Source organism: Chlamydotis macqueenii, chromosome 9 (genome assembly GCF_036417535.1).
Source record: "Chlamydotis macqueenii isolate bChlMac1 chromosome 9, bChlMac1.mat, whole genome shotgun sequence".
Taxonomy (NCBI): Eukaryota; Metazoa; Chordata; class Aves; order Otidiformes; family Otididae; genus Chlamydotis; species Chlamydotis macqueenii.
The window spans coordinates 3031775-3052811 of NC_141564.1; the positions used below are offsets into that span (position 1 = coordinate 3031775).

Genomic DNA, 21037 nt, shown 5'->3' on the forward strand with positions numbered 1-21037 from the left:
GATCCATTGAAATGACACAAAGTAACGAAATTGTGATTATTTTGGCAAGGCTTCTTAAAAAAAAAACGCTTTTCTTGGAGCCAAGATGAGTGGATTTGGTAGAATTGCGAACATTTCAGTTTATGACATTTGCAGGCCCTTTTTACACTGTCTGTGTTTATTTTATGTGAAATATTTTCACAAATTAAAATGGCATGAATATAACAGAAATATTTTAATGTTTTTGAAGTGTTTAGTATTTTTTAATGACAACTGACTTTTCTGGCGTTGCAACAAAAATAACTTCAATTAAAAAAAGAAGCCGTTCTGATGCTCCACTGTTCCCATGAAGTTTCTCCTGCCTTACGGTGGCTCTGTCAGACGCATCAAAGACGTGAAACCGAGAAGACTGAGATTGCTTTAATTGAGGACTGCCTCTATTTTTGGGTAAATAATAAAAAAAAAGGAACTAATCCTTTTCTTCCTCCTCATTAGGCCAAGAATTCTTGTAGATAATTAAAGTCAGGAAGTGCAAGTTTTAACAGTTGGGTTGGCTGTGCGGCGCTAGTTTCTGACTCCCATTATCCCAGCAGCCGCTGGGAAGAGTTATTTCCTACGGAAAGGGAAAAATACGCCGGTTATCTCTGCAGAGTTATCTTTAAGGTTCTGCCAGGGGGTGCCCCGAAATAGATGTTGAAGTCAAAGGAAAAATAAATCTGAGCCTGATTATAGAAACCTCATTGTAAATAGTGTGCTAATAAATATCTGAAAAGGAAAAAAAAAAAACCAACCAAAATAACCAAAACAAAACAAAAAACGGATCTTGACCTAGAGAGTCTGGGTGGGACCCGACACAAACGGGGTGCGGGGGCTGCGGGTGGGAGGGGGAGCCGCTCGTCACGGGGGAAACTGAGGCAGCGCCGCGGTCGCGGGTGGCAGCTCCGGGCGGCCGCAGCGCTTGGGGGCAGAGGCCGCTTGGGGAACGGGCGTTTGCGGAGGCTGCTGCCGGCCGCGTTACCGGTAACGGCGGCGCCCAACGGGGAGAGGGCCAGGGCACGGGGCCGGAGGCGGCCGGTCCCGCCGGAGCTCCGAGAGCCACGCGGCTGCCGCCGCCAGGTGGCGCTGTTGCTCAACGGTGGGGCCGCGGCGGGGCGGGGCGGGGGGAGGCTCCCGGGGCCGCCGCGGGCTCGGTGCGGGGAGGGCCGGCCTGGGCGGTGCGACTACGGCTCCCCCACCGCTGCGGGGAAGAGCGTGAGGGCTGTTCCCAACTTAGTCCTTTTTTTCCCCTCTTTCTGTCGTTTTTGTGTGTTCGGACACCGTTAATGTTACGGATCCCCGCTCGGTGCAGTGCGGCCCCCGGCCCCCCCCGCCTCCGCCGCCCGCGGAGCTCATCGCCCGGCCCCGCTCCGCACCGCCGAGCGGCGGGGGCGGGGCGTGGGCGGGAAGGGAGGCGCGGAGCGGGCGGCGATTGGCGGAGGGCTGTGACGGGCGGGGGACGGCGCCCCGCCCACTTGGCAAAGTCTATCGCGCGCCGCGCTCCGCATGTAGGCAGTTATTCCACTGGGATAGAGCGGCCGGAGTGGCGGCATGGCCGGGGTCCCGTTCTGTGCCCTCCTCCCGCTCCTCGTCGGTGTCTGCGGGGCCGTAACCGGTTCCCGGGTCTATCCCGCCAACGAAGGTGAGGCGCCGCGCGCTTCCCGCCGCCCGGGCGCCTCGCGCTTCCCGCCGCCCGGGCGCCGCGCGCTTCCCGCTGCCGGGCGCCGCGCGCTTCCCGCCGCCCGGGCGCCGCGTGCCCCTAGCGAGAAAGTTCGGCGCTCCCCCCCGCCCTGCTCCGGGCGGCCGCAGCGCGCTCTCTGCCGGGACAGCGCTGCCCCAGCCGGTCACTGGGCGGCCGAGCGGCGCTCCGGGGGCGGCGGCGGCGGCACAGGTGTCGCGGGCGCGGAGCGGCCGCCGCGCGTCCTTCCAGCTGCCGGTGCCCCGGGCCGGGCCGCGGGGGCGCAGCGCTGCCGCCAGTGCCGGGCCGGCCCGAACCCCAGCCGGGAGGGCGCCTCGTGAAACCGGTTGTCCCGGGAGCGCTCGGCAGCCCCGCACCGCAGCCCGTCCGGCGGGACGGCTCGGCGGCCGCTGCCCGGGGGAAGCCCCGGCCCCGTCAGGGAGCCACCCCCCGCGGTCTTTCGGTGCCCGGCCGGGACGGGGCCGCTCCCGAGGTCCCGATAAGCAGCAGCGTTCTAAACCGGGGAGAGTTTCAACTGATTTGGCACAGTCGGAGGTAAAATTTAATTTCCAGTTGAAGGTGGATATGCGTTCGTGCGTGTGGAAACGCTCAGGTAAACGATTTATTTGAACGTCGCCTTTTGGCAGCCGGAATTTAATCAGTTTTTATTTGTCCCTCTCTTCAGTTACCTTGCTGGATTCCAGATCGGTTCAGGGAGAACTGGGGTGGATAGCGAGCCCCCTGGAAGGAGGGGTAAGTTTTAAACCGCTATCTGATCAAAAGGGGAAAGGGGCTGATTAGTAACTTTCAGAGCGTCCTAATGGCTCGATTATCGTTGATTGTGGTGGGGAGGTCAGGTTTCTTCCCTGGCTTACCGAGTGAATTACTCTTTGTTGGAGAAACTCTATACTCCCTTTGGATGATTCTGTCGTGGAAGAAGTGGAAACCAAAAGGGCAGAAAAGAGGTTTTGGAATTAGGAGACTGGGTGAGGTGTGGGCTTAGATGGCCATTTAAAACTGAAATACCAACAAGAAATGCGATCTGGCGGCTGAACTGGCATTCCTGACTGTAATTATTGTATCTGTGGACCGTCTCGGCTGGGACATGTTCAGGGCAATGGCTGCTCTAATTCTGGGTGAAGGAGTCAGGATTGATATACAAGACAGACTTTTTGGTATGGACTGGGTGGCTGTCCTGTTTCAGCGTGTAAACATCGTATGTTTTGGTCTTTGAACAGATACACTGAAGCACCCAATGCCCAACAGTAGTTCCTTGGAGTTTCTTTTTCTGTACCCTTCAAAGAGACCATTGTAAAAGAAGATTGCTTGGATTCACTGCCCAATGGTGATGTGATGACATTAAGAGATTCACACATCTGCCGCTGGGGCTTAGAGCCCCTTTGCTTAGTGAGCTGCAGGCGAGGTATCTCGACTAATTTAGCTTCAGATTAGTGGATCGGCACCTTGCTGCTCCCTCACCTGTGCCCCATCCTGCAGGGTGCCCAAGGCCTCTGTGGGAAACTCCTGAGAACCTTGGACTTTGGAGTCAGTGGGATCTGTGGAGACTGTACTTCATGGGATCTCTTGGGATTATTATTTATTTTTCAGTAAGCAGTTAGAAAGGCGATTTCTTTCTTAAAGTGAACAATTTAAGAAAAATGCCAGCAATGCACCCTAAACATCAATATATAAGAAAAATACCACCTTTAAATCCTTTTAATATAAAATGAGTAAAGCAGCTTAGTATGCTTAAGGAGAAGTAACTAAGTCAAACTGATTGAAAAATAAAAGTGTTGAAAGATCAGGACCTATGCACAACAAAGCACTGTATTCTTCTGGAAACCTGCAAATTTACTTGTTTTGTGTGTGTGCTCCCACTCGTAATTAGAAGAAGCAGAGCTAAGGAAACAGCAGTGGAATCCGAGGTAGTGCTGGTTGATGATGCATTATGCATAAGCTCTGAATAAGCGTAACATGGGAGAATGGGGGATTGTTCTGCTCCCCCGTTGTTGTTCTGGGTGAACTTGACTACAGTCCTGGCTTGTGCTCTGCCTGAGCACACTGCTGTCCCCGAAACTCGGGCTTTTCAAAGAGCGGGGAAGTGATTGGCAGGCCTCTGGCAGCGCCGACCGTGCACATTCACTGCTGATTGCAAGCTATTGCCCTCATCTTTTGACAGCGTGGAAAGGTACAGCTCTATCTTGGGGAGAGTCGGGCTTCCTTGTTAATCCTGTACCCTGGAAAGGTCAGTTAATGAGACAGGGTCTTTCACATGGCTCTCTAAGGTGTATCTAAGCTGTATATTGAAATAGGACCTAAAATACAAGTTTTAATAAGTCAGTGGTAGAATTGATGATCAGAGGATATCTGTGTATTATTAATGGCTGTTGGACTCCTCCTTTTCCCCCATGTTTTCTCTGAAAGTGCCATGCCAGCTTGAGAAGGAAATGTGTTCTTGTTGTGGACGTGACTGGCTTCACTAAACCTACATACGTGTGTTCTATTTTAAAGCCACTAGTGAAAAATTTAAGAGTACATGGTCTGTCTCAGAGATGCAGTGCTTGGAAAGCATTTATTTTAACTTCATATGCTGCAGGTTTATTTCAAGCAGCAGAAATGAACTGCTTTATCTTCCTGGGAAGTTTCTGTCCTTCAGTACTAGTTTAACTGTGTGTGCCTTATTACAAAAGGTATTTTTCTAGATCTGTACCACACAGTTCCTGAGGTGTGAGGGCTGTGTGGATAAGGAGGGCTGGAGATAAACACAGTCATTTAGCAGTGACTAGCAGTAATCAAATATATAGTAGCCCTGGAGGAGTTAATGAATTGCTTTATAAGTGTGATTAATGATTTACTGTTGCGTTTCACAGTTGAAAAGCAGGTTTTGTGCTCAGAATGTTTTACTCTGCATCATTAAACCGTGGGAAGAGTTGAATTATAAAAGTTAATTTCAGCTTGAAAGCAAAAAGTTTCAGCTTTGACCACATACTTAGAGTTACAAATAATTTACAGTGGCTGGAAATTTGGGGCTGTAGTTATTTTCAGCTCTGGCAGTAAGATGCACTTAGGTTTGTTTTGTGTATGTGTGTTTATGAAATAAGAAACCCAGCTTTATGTATTTGTGTGTTTGTCAGGAGACAGGCGTGTTGAGAACCTCATCTGAAGCTTGCTGAATTTAGTCGCAGTCTGTCCGTTGACCTCAGCGATCTCTTTATTGAATCCTCTAGCAGCATCCTGCATTGCACAAGTGTACTAAAGGAAATCCCATCAACAAGTATTATTTCCCTCTGCTGCTTCCTTTCTCTTGTACCACTCACAATGTAGGTAGCGTAGACAGTCTTGGAGGTGAGCAGAATGGAAAGTGATGGATCATGAAGACAGTATTGTAACAGTAAACTAGCTCTGTGGCAGCTGTAAATTAAACAACTCTGTCTTCTTACGAACACTGTGTTACGCTTTACATTGATAGATGACTTTTTAAGATTTATTTTTTCCTTTTCTGTGAAAAGGAGTGACATGCTGAGTATTGATTTCCCCCCCCTCCTTCATTTTAATTTGCAGTTATCTCTAGGCAGCAAATAAAATATTATTCTTTCTGCTCCTAGTGACTCATGGTGCTAACTACTGTCATTCTATAAACGGATTCAGCTAAGCTGGAATCTTTGAAAGTAAAAAAATCACTTGCATAAGAGCAATCCTTGTGAGAAGAAGGCAGGATATTATACAAGAAGCCCCTTAACGTTAAGAAGGCTTCTGTTTATCAAAGCCACGGCTTCAGTAGTTCTGAAAAGCACTTCTGGGAAGTCTCTTTAAAGTTACTACTGTTTCCCAAGGTTAACTTTATATGCTTCATTGTATTGCCTGCAAACCCAGACAGTATATCATTATCTAATACACTATTTTTTTAAAGAAGGATTTTGCTGATACTGAAGTGCTCTGGGTTTTTTGCTGGAAAGATGTCCCTCCCTAGCGCCCCTCCTTCCCCCTCTCTCCTTACCAGGAGAGCACTGTGATAAACTTTTTTCTGCCTGTGATAATCCTTAAAAGATTTTTTTTTTTTCCCGAAGCTGTTGGATCTGCATGCTTTCCTTTAAGTTCATTGTGTGATGAACTACTGAACTAGGGCCAGATCTCTTCTTTCTTTAACTTCCTTAGATAGCATGTATTGTTCTTGTTTCCTAATCGTGTTGCCTGTTAGTTGGGCACTTCTGAAGATGCCTGCACTTGATTTGAAGGGTGTAAGAAGAGTTTTGAAGCATGCTGCTACCCTCAGCACTTACCTGCTCTGCTAACCGTTTGGGTTTTTGAGAATATTAATTTAACTATTTCCTGACATTTCCTCTAAGACAACATCTGTAGTATTCCTTTTCCCACCTTACCACTAACAAGAAACTCTGGATAGCAAAGTTATGGCAGTGTTGCTGGTAGACTCATGATGTTGTCCTACCTGTTGTTTAATCGTTAAGTGCCACCCAAGTCAAGGACCCAGTTCTCTGTAGACAGCGATTTCTGCCTGGCTCTGAAGTAAAGGCTGTTTGCTGAGTGTGTCTAGGATTGGTCCTGGCTATGGCTTGGTCTGCTGGGGGTGGTTTTTTGGTTTGTTTTCCTGTAATAAAAAAAAAACCAATCTCCACATTGGTCATGAAAGTGCAGTTTATGTCTGCTGTGAAGCTCTGTTTTTCCCTTCAATGCCGATGTATTTTTCTTCCCTTTTCCCTCTTTGCAGTGGGAAGAAGTAAGCATTATGGATGAGAAGAACACTCCAATCCGCACCTATCAAGTTTGTAATGTGATGGAGCCCAGCCAGAATAATTGGTTACGAACTGATTGGATTCCCCGTGAGGGGGCTCAAAGGGTATATGTTGAAATCAAGTTCACACTAAGAGACTGCAACAGCCTGCCGGGTGTCATGGGAACTTGCAAAGAGACTTTCAACCTCTATTACTATGAATCAAACAACGATAAGGAGCGTTTTATTCGCGAGAGCCAGTTTGCCAAGATCGACACCATCGCTGCTGATGAGAGCTTCACCCAGGTGGACATTGGTGACAGGATCATGAAGCTGAATACGGAGATACGAGATGTGGGACCGCTCAGCAAGAAAGGGTTTTACTTGGCTTTTCAGGATGTCGGTGCCTGCATTGCTTTGGTGTCTGTTCGTGTCTTCTATAAGAAGTGCCCGTTGACAGTTCGAAACCTGGCACAGTTTCCGGACACCATTACCGGGGCTGATACATCCTCTCTGGTGGAGGTTCGCGGCTCCTGCGTCAACAACTCGGAAGAGAAGGATGTGCCAAAAATGTACTGTGGGGCAGATGGCGAATGGCTGGTGCCCATTGGCAACTGTCTGTGCAATGCTGGCTACGAAGAAAGTAATGGCGAATGCCAAGGTAGGATGGGCCATATTGTCCTCTTCATTAAGGCTTAGTTGAATGCATAATTGAATCGGAGATGAGAGTAAATGGAGTAAAGCCAGTAATTAGCAGCCCCTGTGGGATGCGGTGGGACAGAAGGGTTTAATGAAGAAGTCCAATAGCTCCAGGTGGCAAGGCTAAGAATTATATAATGCCAAAAAAATGATACTGCCACCATGGGCAGAAGGCAAAACACATTTTCTAGCAGGCGCCTAGGTTTGAATTGGCTCGCGATAGTCACCAAAACGTGAACGACTGCAAAACTAAAAAACACAGTCAAGCTAGCGTGGTTCGAAGAGACAAACCTTTAAAGCTTTATCTGAAGAAAACTTTGTTAAGCACAGGAAATTCCGGCAAAGTCTCCTTTGGATAATGCAGTGGGGTAAAACCAGTGGGGGAGAGGGGAACAGGAGTTTTAGCTGGATTACTTTTCTTCTTTGGGAAGGGGAAGTCCTTGGTGTTTTACTTGTTGCAAACTTTTAGCACTAAATAACCCTTTGATATTTGACACTGCTGCCTTTGTTAAATATTTTCATTTGTCAGAGGGTCTCTATTGTCAGCTTAATAATAGAAGTGCTAGGATACTCTGAGAAATGCTAAAAGTTTCCACCCCACCCTCCCACACACACCATCCTGTGTGCTGCAGAATTAGGGATTAAAGTTTGCATAAAAGACAGATTATCCTAAAAAGAAAAAAAAAAAACAACCAACCCTCAAAACCTCTGTTCTTTTCCCCTCCCCCTTCTGGAAAAAGTAGTAGTAAAAGGTTAGGGAAGGAGAGAAGGGAGTTTATAAATAAAATATCTTTAGCCTCAGCGTCTAAACTCTTGCTCATGGAAGCATAAATTAAGATCAAACTTGAACAGCGTTTTGCACAGGTCAGCAGGCTTAGTTTCACTGGGTGCTGAAGTGAAAGTGCTCAGTTCCTTCGTGGATTTGGACCCGTGTTTTTGGATAAGGTTCTTTGGAGCCAGATGACTTTGCTTCGCATCTTCTTGGCGTGTTTTTTCACTAGGTCATTTTTTTCATTTTAAGACTGAGAACAAGATAGCAGAGCAAGTAACTGACAGCTTTTGTGCTGGACTCCTAAGGGAGCAGTGTCTTTTGAGCGTCCTACTTGATTTCTTTTAAATGATAATTTACAGCCAATATGAAGTTCATTATTATGCATTGAAATTAAGCTTTGGCAGGGAAGAATTGCTAAGTATAATCTTTGGCCTTCATTTTTTAGTGGTTTTGCTAGAAAAAGCTGAGTGTGCCGTATCGGCAACAAAATTACCATGAGCTGTAGAGAGACTGGAAGATGAGCAGCATGATGACAGGGCATCCTGGCTGGGGTAAATTACCCCCCTGGCTGGGGTTTTTGGAATCCTGTGAGACGGAAACTAGAAAACCTGTGTATTGTTAAAACATGCACACCTGTGGGCTGTGGTACTGACTTGGTGTTGGTGGCTGGGAAGATGGTGTTACTTTCTAATAGCTCGTTAACTTCTGGGCAAAGCTTTTTGACATCTTTACAGCCTGGGCTGAGAGAGGAGACAGTGAATGGGAGGAAAAAGCATCTTGGTTTATTGCATGGAGATGATTCTGCCTTCTCCTGAAGGCCTACTGGGTCACTCTGACACAGATCTGCCACTTCTTGGCATCAGTGGCACAGATGTGATGAGCTCATTGCCTAAAATCCTCTGTTGTTCAAGGGAGATCTCTTGAGGTTTTGCTAGTGGGCAGTGGTGATAGGGGGATGGTTTTAAAATTTATTTTTGTGGTGTTGGGGATGGATGTCAGCTTACCTACCGGCTCTCAGCTGCACACAGGGAAGCTTGGGCTCAGGAAACCCAATTCCCTGTTTCCCAAGTAAAAGTAAGATCAGGTGGTGCCATATTTGCAAAGGAGATGGAAACGTTCTGTCTCTTGAGCTCTCCAGAGTGAAGTTGGCCTGTACTAGTCATTTTGAGAGGACTTGAGCCAGCACCTAATTTGAAAGCGCTGAACCCATTTCATCAGTGGTTATTTGTGGTTTCCTTTTCTCACTTTTGCCGGTCTCCAGCCAGAATGGTTTACTGGGAAGTTCCTCTTCATGAATTCATGAAGTTTACCAGAACTGTGCAGCTTGCTCTCTGGTTTCCAGAGAGGCCAGTAAAGCAGTTTGGCCTTTGACTCTGCTGAATAGGACTTCCCCTTTTCTTACTCCACTTAACTTCATAGTTCAGCAAATGTTCTGCTCCGGCAGGTTTTTGGAGGGGAGGAGGAGGATGAAGTGGCGAGGATTCCTGTGGTTTTGGTACAGAGGACTGGGAGGAGAGAGTAAAAGGGTGCCAGGCTGGAACTGGAGTGGCGAGCAGGTTCCACCCCAATTGTTTTTCAATAGGTTGTCTGTGGCAGGACAAATACAAGGAAGGGTCAGAGGTTGTCCATTTCCTCATCCATCTTCCTCTGTGATCCTAGGGTCAGAGTTAAGATTGATTAAGATCTTACATGTTTGACAAAAGCTCGGTGGGCAGAAATAGTTCAGGCTAGTGGATCGGGGCTTTGCACTTGTTGGGAGATCCATGAGAGATGTCGGAGCTCCCCATCCTCTGCTGGCACGGACCAGCTGGCGCTTGGGTTGCCCTAAAAGCTGCTTCAAATTCACTCAACCTTCTGATTTTTGAATAATACATTTTCCTTGAGCTGCTTCTGCTTAATTTCTCATGTGTGTGTGGGAAGCATAATGGGAAGCCACTTCACATCTAAAGTGGTTCCTGTAGTGGGAGTTAATGACTCTCTGACCTTGAACAGGATTTTTAAAAAATTGTGTCGGTGGTATGGAGGTGTTTGAATATTGTGACAAAAACTGTCCTTCCTTTGACTGCTTTTTTTTTTTTCTAGCTGACTTTATTGATGATAATCCGTGTGTGTGTGTGTATATATGTATGTGTGTGTGTATATATATATAAAAATGTAAATATGCAAAAAGCCAGGGCAGGAAGGGAAAGGAGCCAAGTATTTAATCCATATTGATTTGAGAAGCTTGAGTGTCACAGGAGTGGTTCCACAAAATCTGTCCTGATCAGTGGGAATATTTGGTGAGCACTGATTCTTTGCTTACAGCTGAACTTGTAGCTGTGAACTTGATGCTAAAAGAAACTCAACTTACTGCTGTTCTTTTTTTCTTATTACTATTTATTCTCCCCCCAAATTCCTGCATTAATGGCTACCCGTTTAGGGGAGCATAAATGTGGAATATTGTTGATGGAACATAACTAGCCCAAATAGTGGCACATCTCAAGGCTAAGGTAATTAGTGCTGAAGGGCAAGGTTGAGACATAAAGTAATTTTAAACTTTGCTTGTATGCATCATTGTTATGTAAATTGTTTTGTTACACATTATATTAATGTGGTTTGGATTTAGTTGTGATTTCCTTATGATAAAATGCATATCTTCAACTCAAAGGAGGAGGGGGGAAAACAAGCAGGAAGGGAGAAAAGAGATTAAAGAAGCAATAGACTGTAACCATCTGTGATGATTTTGATGCTGTGAAACTACAAATCTCAATTTTAGACCTGCCATTTAGTATAAATATGTGAGACAGTTGAGATTTTTACTGTGATATTGTAAAGGTTATGAGAGCCAACAGCTTTGTCTTCATCTACACTTGCTCTTTTGAGTTGTGAATCCGCCAATTGGCAGAAAATCCAGTGTCATTTAAAATATAGCTCAGTCCTGGTTTCATATCGCTGCTGTTTTCAGAATTTTTCCTTCGAACTTTGATAAAAGCATCCTTAAGAAGTAATAATTTGAATGATAAGATTCTTTTTATCTTGGGGGCTTTGAAGAATGTCTGTGATCATTGAGAGCAGCAGTTCAGTTTACATCAGAAGGGTACAGTCTAATTATTTTTTTTTTTCTTGTGATAAGATTTTTGGATAGTGGGTTTTGTAGGGGCAGGGAAGTGAAGTAATTTGTGTGTACTTTCCCATTTTAGTCATAGACAACTTTTTTTTGTCAGAATAATGCTGATGAACAGTCTGGCTGCACAAAAGGGTAATCGGAAGGGTGACTAAGACTGCAGAGATTTGAGATTTCAGAAGGATTTTTTTCAAGTTGATTATTTTTGGCAGGGGGAAAAAAAATGCACAGACTCAACATGTTAGATTTTAAAAGGAGCTGAGAAGACGGAAGCTACCAGGAGGGGCATGGGAGCGTTACTGAAACACAGTCTGCCCGAAACAAATTTAGTTGATTCTCTTCTCTGCTGAAGGAGTGATTTGGTTATGTATGTTCTCATGGAGCTCAATAGATCTTCCAAGGGTTGCTCCCTCTGTGATGTATCTATATATATATATTTTTTTTTTTTTTTTTTTTTTGGTACCACCTGGTGCATTTCAAAATCTCCATTTAAGCATCATTGCAGACTCTATATTCCTTTCTTGCTCCCTGGTCCCCTGAGGAGCCAAGCTACAGTTGTCAAGCAATTCTCCCCTCGTGTATCCCATGCAGAAAGGCTGGAATTCCTTCCTTCTGAATTCCTGGCAAAATTTCTGCTGGTACACAGGGGAGCAATATCTGGTCCTTATTCTATGTTTTACTCGTAAGAAGCACGGTCCTTGGAATCAAAGCCAGATGAGCTGTTGTGGTGGTATGAGTTTCTTGGCAGGTCTGGGTAGTCTTTTGTGGGGCGTATAGACATCTTCTGTTTCTTGTGTGTGTTTGTGTTTTTTGGGGTTTTTTTTTTTTTTTTTTTTTTTTTTTTTTTTTTTTTTTAAAAAAAGGCAAACCAAAACTTTCCAGACAACTCATCTTGTGTGTGATGACTTCAGTATTTAGATCTTGGCTGGATAAGGGTTATTATCTGTCTAATAATACGCTCTGCTGAGCTTGGTCTTTATTGCGCTTGTGAGAAGTGATTACAGAAATGCTCAGCAGTACATTTCAGTCTCTTGAGACGGCATCAAAAAGCGCCCCCCCCCCCCCCCCCCCCCAAACTTGCAAGATAAATGTTTCATTCCATTATGCCACATTCTTCTGATATGTTGTGAGGGAGCAGGTGAGGTCACACAGTTTTGTGAATCAGAGACAATTAACACTCCCATGACTAAATGGCCATTTTATGAATATTCAGAGCCTGTTTCACCTCCCTGGGAAGCAAACATGTTGGTTCCCTTCTCTTTCCTCCTGGAGACCAAGGAAGCTCTCCTGGTGAATGGGGATTGGCAGCTGTCGGCCGCTTTGCCTTTTGCATGCAGCAAATTCCTCATTTACATCTTTTGTATATACCCTCATGCAAAGCAGCACACCCATTTCCCCATTTCACAAAGGAGATAAGAGCTTCCTTTGGAAATGCCAGCCAAAACCTCCTTCTGTTTATGCAGAGCTCAAAGATTTGGATTTTATGCAAATGGGTTCTGTTTTAATTTTTTTTTTCCAAATCTCTTTAAGAGAGAGTGTAATATTTGCACAGTGTGATCCTCGGGTTTCAGGGTCTCCTCTTGACTGTGACTGACTGTCAGTCTTCCCCAATCTCTGCAGCCTGCTTGCTCGCTTCAAGCTGGTGTGTGGGAAAGTGCTGTGCTCCAAAACCCTGACCTTCTTTGTAAAACGGTGGCTGGAGGTGCATGGACTGCCGTTTCTCATGCTTGGTGGGGCTGCAGGCCCTTGGATGTCATCTCCTCCAGATGTTCACTGGTGTCCACAACGCCCTTCTGGCGCTACATCCTCAACTAGGGGAGGGGACGCTTTCTGTGCTGAGTCAAGGACCAGCTCAGCCCTGGTGTAGTGCCCTTCACTTTGCTGGCCTGGCCGCAGAAATCGGCTTGGCCCACGGTCATGCAAAGGGGAAAAGGGGCTGGTAGCACTTGGGTAAACATGCACAAATGAACTGCTGTCTTTATTTATTGAAAGAAAATAATCTGTGAGAAAAGTTCTGCTTTCTTAAGCCTCATGATTACACAAGAACCCATATTTTATTTTATTTTTGGTTTTAGTGGCTTTCTTTTCTTTTTAACTTTTCTTTATTTCAACTTTACTTAAAATTGCCTTTGGCTTGAAATAAAGCTGAGGCTCATTAAAGGCTCCCAAAACACAGGCTTGTTCAGAATGGATTTGTTGAAAGGTTTATTGATATAAGTTAGAACACATGCTGCATGAATGTACTGTATTTCTTCAACGTCCTGGTTTTCATTTTGTGTCTTTATAAATCAGTGCTATGAAATTGGGACCCTGATCGTGTAGGGGTTGTATCCTATAAGAAACCAGAAGGAAAAACAAGGTGGTGGGGGGTTTTCGTTTTTCTTGGATGTCCAATTAGTGTTTAACTTGAAGGTAATTTCACAGGGGTAGTAAACTGCGCAGTGTGAAACCTGGTGGCGTAATTAAACGGAGGAAAAGCTCTTTAAAACAACAAAGGAACGTGCAAAAACTTTGTTTTTGTCCTAATAGTCACCCAGAAGGGGAGGTCATGCTGTTTAAAGTACAATGTGGATGGGCTATTAAGGGGAAGGGGGAGTTATACTGTACAGTTGGTATTTGCTTTGGCTTATTTAGTCATGGATGCCTAGAAAAAACCCAGTTTGGTCTACTTTTGGTGGTTTTTGGTTGTTTGTTTGTTTGTTTTTCAGCAGGCTGGACAGAGGTGGGCTCCTGGGCAGGAGGAGCAGGGATACTCTTGTGCTCCAGCGGCTGGAGGAGGGTGGGAGGCAGAGTTGGTAACTTTTCCAGGGGCACACAGAATGTCTGTGGCTGAGATGAGACCAGAGGGAGGGCTTCTCCCCCCTCCACTCTTGTCAAAAGGCATCGGTCACCTTTCTGTAATGTTACCCATTGCGCACTGGAACTCCTCAAAACATCATTTGAACAAAGGCAATCGGCAACTATTACTTCTGCCTGTGTATGTGAATACTTTGTACAGTACAAAGCTGCAGTACAGTGTCTTAATTACCCAGATAATCCTGTTTGCTTGTATTTTTAAACTATGGAGCGCTGGGTAATTATTCAATTCTTAATAGAAGGCAAATGGCAATGTAAACAATAATTAGGATGTTAGACTAATGTGCTTCAAAGCAAATGGGATTTTTTTCATACCGTTCAGCATGAAGTCCCATAAAGCTAACAATTTAGTGGCAAGGAAACAAGTTCCATTTTGTTCCTATTTGCTGGTGTTATCTCTTCTTGCCTGGTTTCTGTGAGTAAGTTTGCTCCGATGATGCTGCCTGCTCCAGAGCCAACGTCAGGTTGACAGTCAGCTCCCCGCCGTTTGCCTGTGCTCTCCCGCAGCTTCCAGTGGGCTTTTTGTCCCCTGCGGCTGGGGGTTAGAGATCAGCAGCATCCTGAATTCCCTCCCACCGTGGGGGCAGGTGAGCGTGGAGGGGGGCGAATGGTGCAGCCGGGGCTCGGCTTGGTGGCTCGCGGCTGCCTTGGGCCAGAGTACAGAGGAGCAGGCTGAGCTCGGTGGCTGAGGTTCTTTCTTCATCTGGGTTCAGCTCTTCTTGCTTCCCCCGACCAACACTGACTTTAGCCTTGTCAATAGAGACATACTTTAAGGGAAACTCAAGTTGTTGTCTCTTTAATCTTTGAAAGCAGGGTAATATGCTGTGGGTCAGAGACACAACTCATTATCTCCCTTAGCTTGGAGAAGGCTCCTGGTTTTCACAGCTTGTCTCCAGTTTTACTAGAAGCATGATGTGAGCCACAAATATGGATGCAAAACACTCAGTTGATTTCTGTTCTGTCTACAAATCTTGTGTATATAACATTTCAGTATTTCCACCGATCACTAATTAAATCCTGTCATTGTATCCATTCCTCACATTGTATTTAGCCAGTGATCGAAGACCGTGTGTTGGTAGCGTTGATGTTAGTCAATAATGCTGCTGCTTTCTGAAATATTTTAATAATCCCTCTGTCACAGCGAGGGTTTTGTCTGGCCTTTGCCGTGTGTTCTCAGAAGTCTGAAAGGGATTGAACAATGGTCTTTATTTTCCCCATTATCAGTGCTAAGAAAGGCCAAAATGTTCTCCAGTGTTGGTGTGAATTACAGAAATTGAGTTACGGAAACTTAATTTTAACTACATTTTACTTTTCTTCCAAGAAGTGGTGGTGGTGGAAATCAGTGGAACCCTTCAAGAGGTTATAGCTGAATTTTTTTTGATACTATCAAAGGCTATCTTTATATTAAAGCGTGCACTTAAAGGGTGTGGATTTTCTTATTTTAAATCCAAGAGGCTTGTTGCCAGGCCACATTTTAATAGCATTAATTAAGGAGTCTGTCTTTCCATACATCAAACATCTCTGTCTGGGGAGCTGAAGAATACCGACCAGCGCTCCTGTGAACTTGGTTCTTGACTTCATTTGCTTTCTGCAGTTGAAAAAGACATCGCCGCTTTGAAAACAGTTTCCTTTTGAAGTGTCCAGCCTGGCAGTGACTGAAGCAGCCACTGGGCAAATTAGCATGTTAAAGGGATGGATCAATACTTTCCCGGGACTGGGGCTGGGTCCAGACAGCCATCGCTCGGGGTCCGGCCAGCTGCACCCCTGCGTTTCGTGGGAGCCATCAATAGCGGCGTGGGTTGCATCAAGCTGAGACAGCTTGATCCGGTGCCCAGGCTCTTTCAGGGCTGGCCATTTGAAAATGGATTTGGGGGAACTGACAGCTCGGGGAAGATCAGACAGCTTGTGTAATTATGGAGAGGATTAGAAGGAAAGTGTAGGGAGAAATAGGAGATCAATCGTAGGGTGCAAGTTGCCTGAACTCCTCTTCAGATGCTGGAGTATTCAGTTTTGTTGTACTTAGCTGGTGTGTGTAAAAGATTTCTTTGGGCTTTTTCAAGAGACAAGTAAGCACAAATTAAAAAGAGGGTGTGTGGGTAGTCCCTACTGTTTCACAGAAATGCTCGGGGGCAGCGGCTGCTGGATGAGTATAGCAGGAGATGCTTAGATACAACTGTGTTTGCCGACAAACTGAAGAAGATGGGTCTGGTTTCGGCAGCGTGCTGTCTGCAGCCCCAGCCTGTGTGCCTCCAAACCTACGGCAGCACCCTCCGGGAGCTCCAGGCGGGATGCTCTCCCCTGCCCTCGGCTTTCTGGTTGCCAAACTCCTACACTCTGATGAAGGTCCCTCAGGGTCCTTTGGGCAGCGCTCCATGTCTGTGACCTGGAGGGATAGACAGCCCCTCCACCCCTCCTCTGGAGCAGGGTGGGCATTGAAGGTTCTTCCTGTGTCCATGAATGTTAAAACAATGAGCAAATGATTGCAGGAGTCAAAATTGCACCAGAGCTGTTCTGAAATGGAGACTATTTCTGAGAGGCATCCTGTGGTCTCGCTCAGCAGAGATACTAGAAGATAGCTGAGCTGTTGCTGTTTCTTTTTAGTGGCTTCGGTGTTTCCATCTTGCTCATCTGCCAGCCTCCCCTTAATCTCTGAAGTACTGTAACACAGTTATTAGGATGACACATTTTGTCCACTCATAATTAGTTCTTGGATTTCCTCATTTATTTTTGCGGTGATCAGAAGTGTCCGGGGTAGAGCTAATAAGACAGCTGAAACCAGGACCAGGTCCCTGTACACACTTCACCTGCTCATTAATCAAGGACTCTGCAGTTAATGAGAATACTTTCTAGGTAATATTTAATCTCAGAGTAGCAATAGTTACACTTAATGTGAAAGAACTTTTTTGCAGTTTGTTGCTGAAGTCATTCCCATGGCACATTAGAAACTATCCTCCTGTGCTGATCCCAGACACAGTTCTGTCAGGCTGACCCAAATTTGAACTGCCTCCATACAAGATTAAAATACTGGATCCAGTACTTCACGCTGGACGTGGCAATTTAGTGGATGCTGGGTGCACATGTGTGCATATGGACATGGCTCATAATGTGCGCTGTTTTGTAATGCTCTGAGGTTCAAAGGCCTGTCTGTGTGCAGTGGGAAGTAGAAAAGAGTGAACTGAAGTCCGTGTATATAGCTCAAGGTGCATTGCTAATCACCCGTGAGACTATTTCCACCTTTTGGCTGAATCTACCCATGTGCAGGTTCTTTATCCATTGAGTTGATTCACCTTAAAGTTTTTGGTGGCTCTTTGAAGACGTGCACTCGGTACCCAGGCTTAATGTACCCAGAATTAGTGGACTTGGTAACCTTGAATTCAACACACCCAATAGCTTGGGAAAGTGAGCTCAAAGGGTTGTGGGTGCTGTGAAAGCACCCATTTATAGCTTTAGGATAGATGGAGTGCTTTAATGTGTGAGAGAAAGGAAAACAAAATCCACCTACAGTTGCTTGCAGTAGAGCAGCAGCAGAAGGGAAAGGAGCACAGTCAAAGAGGGCACCCGGCTGAGTCCGAAAAGGGGCAGGAGACCTTGTCCAGATTGCCCGGAGAGGTGGCGGATGTCCCATCCCTGGAAACGTTCCAGGCCAGGTTGGCCGGGGCTGTGAGCAGCCTGATCTGGTTGGAGATGTCCCTGCTCCTGGCAGGAGGGTTGGACTGGATGGGCTTTAAAGGTCCCTTCCCACCCAAACCGTTCTGTGATTCTACATGAAAGAGCAGTGCTGGCTCTGGTGAAGGCTGAGGGAGATGCACGGTGGGTCTGATCCAGCACTGCAGGGCACTGCCCTTGTCTTAACAGGAACGGTGCAGTCCCAAGAGCAGTATGTGTCCTTATCCAGTATGGCATCTCCTTTCCATTAGGCTGCATGGGAACAGTGACTGTGCACAGCTGGTCCTTTTAGGTCAAGATGAACTGTAACTGTGGTATGGAAGTGTGAGAAAAGATGTCTCTACTGTCTTTCCTGTTTGGTTGGACATTGGTTTGTCCTTCCATGCCATCAGAGGACCCCGGTAGCTCTGAGTCACACAGTTGCCCACCCACTGTGGGGATACTAGGGAGGAGGAGCTCTGCCCACCGTATTGCTCGGCTTCTCCAGAGGTCACTATTAACTCCTCATTCTTGTGGTTGTGCGTTTAGCCGGCCTTCTGCGGGGGACCATGGTAATCCGACCTCTCCGTACACCTGTATTAAAGTTGGAGTTAAAAATGCACTGTAGCAGAGCAAAGGAGAGACAATTTTCCATGGGATTGCTGAGCTCTTTGAGCATGCCAAATGGTTAAGTTAACTCTTGTGCAAACACTACCTTTTATTTGACTTTGTAGTTTGCCCTTTGAAATACAAACATATTTCTGTCAATCAGCAAGTCTCCTTTCCGGAGTTCTGGTTGACCCTGCGCAAAGAAATGTGACTGTGCAATTATTAAAGGTGAGGCCTTCGTTTTAACGAATGCTGAGTAACTGCTATTCACTTGTCTCCGCGCCTCTGTCATAAATGAGGAGGGTGAACTGCCCTTCGGCCCAGCTAAATAACAAGGAAGATGCATGTTTGGAAGGAATAACTCTTCAGAAATTTGCAATATGTCAGAAGTATTGTGTCACAGGGACTTGTGGGTAGGGCAAAGAAAAATGGATGGATTTGTAGCCCTCATACAGGCTTAAGGCATCCCTTCTGCCTGTGTTAGCACTTACTGTCCAGCTTGCTTTAAGGAGTTCAGTGTTTGGACTTGCTTAAAATTGAAGATTCCTTGAAATGTGTATCACCTTTCTTCTTTAACTAGAGGTGTGTAGAAGTTGGTTGTAAAGATGGAGCTTGTAACAGGGCAGGAAATAATGGGCTTAAATTGCAAAAAGAGAAGGTTAGGCTAGACCTGAGGTAAAAGAAAAAACAAAACAAAACTTAAGAAGATCGTAATCTGAGATCTGTAGTGCCAGTGCAGATTGCCCAGGGATGTGGGGAGATCTGTGCATTGGAGGATTTTTAGACTGAGGGAGTTAGACATCTAGTAGCATGTACAGGTTATTCTCCTGTGGGGCAGGGGAACAGACTAACTTGGGTAGTCTCCAGCCTCATCTCTTGTGGTAAGTCCTCTTGCACAGTTGCTATGGGATCACCCTCATCTTACAGCTGAAAGGTGGCTCTTGAGGTCTGACCTAGAAATAGCGACTTGATCGTGCTCTCTTCTGACCTCTTTCTCCCCAGGAGGTCTCTTGGCTGCTAGAGCTCTTTCCCTGCCTTTCAGTTTTCCAGTTAACTAACCACCTGGTTTCAGCTAACCAGAACCCTCTCTGGGCATCTTGGATACCTCTCTGTCCCGTTCGGTCCAGTCCCCCGCAGAGCCAGAGTGGCACTGGACAGGCCCTGGCTTTTCCAAAGGATTGTGGCTCTACACAGGAGGTTCGTAGCTTCATTTTGATGCCCTTGGTGTCCCCTCCTTATCCGAGCTCATGGTGATCATCCGGTATGGCAGGGATAGAGAAGCTGTGCCTGTTCCTGGCTTGCCCAGAAAGACGAGCAGAAATGCTGCTTCCGTCTGGGTCCCTCCTCCGCTCCCGTTTGCAGCAGCACTGCTTTTATCGCTCTGAAAAAGCATGCCGTCTCTAACGCTTCAAGAAGCCTGGGGTAGATGTGTGTAGCAGATGCGGTGCTGTACGCCTGGCTTTGTGAGTCTGTGCTGTGTTTTGGCTTAATTTCGCATTCCCTCCCACGCACCTCAGATATTTGGCAAATTTATCTCGCCTTGTTGAAAGATGGCCTCCCTCACACAGACGGAAACCATCTCTTTGCATCCAGGTCGGTTTTAGTGTGCAGCACGTGTGCGCACTTACCAGTTGAATAAGCAGGTACCTGCTGAGGAGGTTTTGGCTGCTCAGGTGCAGTCCTGTATCTGTTGGGATATGGAGAAGGGATATTAAAATTGTTTATGAGGTCAGAGCTATAGCAAGCCTCGCACTGCCTTTGAGTTACGATATCATTACCTGAGCTGCAGGAACCAAGAAATAAAACCTTTTACTGTGAAATATGAGGAGTGCTTATGACTTTGAAGTATAGAGAGGAAGAAAAATGTACACTGCGTCCTGGTACTTTTTCTTTTTGTTCTATCGCAGTGGGTTTGATTTTGCTTGCTGGTGACACATACAGAATAGATATGGCATTTGTTAATAATGTTTGTGCTAGAGAAATGTTCCTTTTACTAGTTCATTTCTTTTTGGGTCATGCCAGGAAAAACGTTCCTTTCTAAAAGGAATAAATTATTTAAGCTTATTTGAATAAACTTGCTATTATTTTTCTACCTGGTACCTGCACTGCTGCAAGTCCAGTCACTTGTTTTGTTTTACCACGTTGTGCTTCCCATCCTTTAAGCAAACAGTTGTTGGTTTTGGTGGTGGTGTTTTTTGGGTTTTTTTTTTTCTGCTCTAGTGTAGAAGGCATTATTGTGCTTAGACCAAATGAAAAGTTGCACTAAAACACTGATGGAATAGAACAGAGATTGCTGAAGCAGTATTGATCAAGCTGATTATTCTCAATTAGACGAGAGCAGCTAGCAGTTTACTTCTGTTAGGAGAACCACCAGCAGTTTTTCAATGACTGAAAGCAGTTCGTATCTGCACGCTCTACAGGTTGTGATCTATTCTGAACATATTTTGGCAGTTCTTATATTGTCCTTTACAGGTACTTGTCTCATAAGTCACTTTTGTGGAATTAAATAACACTATTGCAAAGTTAAATACCTACAGGATGAGAAAGAACTTAAAAGCCATCAACAAGAGAGAAGAATGTGTAGGTGTAAAAACTGGGATGAATGTGGGGTACTGGAAGAGAATGATGTGCTGCAGACAGCGAGAGAGGCAGCAAAGACTGTCCGGGGGAAGCTGAGGCACAGCTGCCATGATGAAAAGCAGTAAATCAGGATTTAGGAAAGTTAACTTTTGGTTTCTTCAGTAAGTGGATTTTGTGGTCTTGCTGGTCTACTGTTATGTCAATAAATTGCATCAAAACTTCCTCAAGTCAGAACATCTGTTGCGGCCAATGGAAAGGCTCCCCTTGACTTTAATGTGCTTTGGATCAGGCCCAAAATGCAAATAGTTTTTCTCTCATCCTTTGAAGTCTCTAACATTTCATGGGCTCCCT

General features: G+C 45.7%; 1 protein-coding gene across 1 annotated transcript in view; it reads left to right on the plus strand.

Moving 5' to 3' along the window:
* The first annotated feature begins 1566 nt into the window (after window positions 1-1566).
* EPHA4 (EPH receptor A4) overlaps window positions 1567-21037 on the plus strand; it is a 98656-nt gene continuing 79185 nt past the window's right edge. The window contains exons 1-3 of the mRNA XM_086754190.1: window positions 1567-1657; window positions 2379-2446; window positions 6420-7083. Of these exons, the coding sequence (XP_086610316.1) occupies window positions 1567-1657; window positions 2379-2446; window positions 6420-7083 (823 nt within the window). The remainder of the gene's footprint in view (window positions 1658-2378; window positions 2447-6419; window positions 7084-21037) is intronic.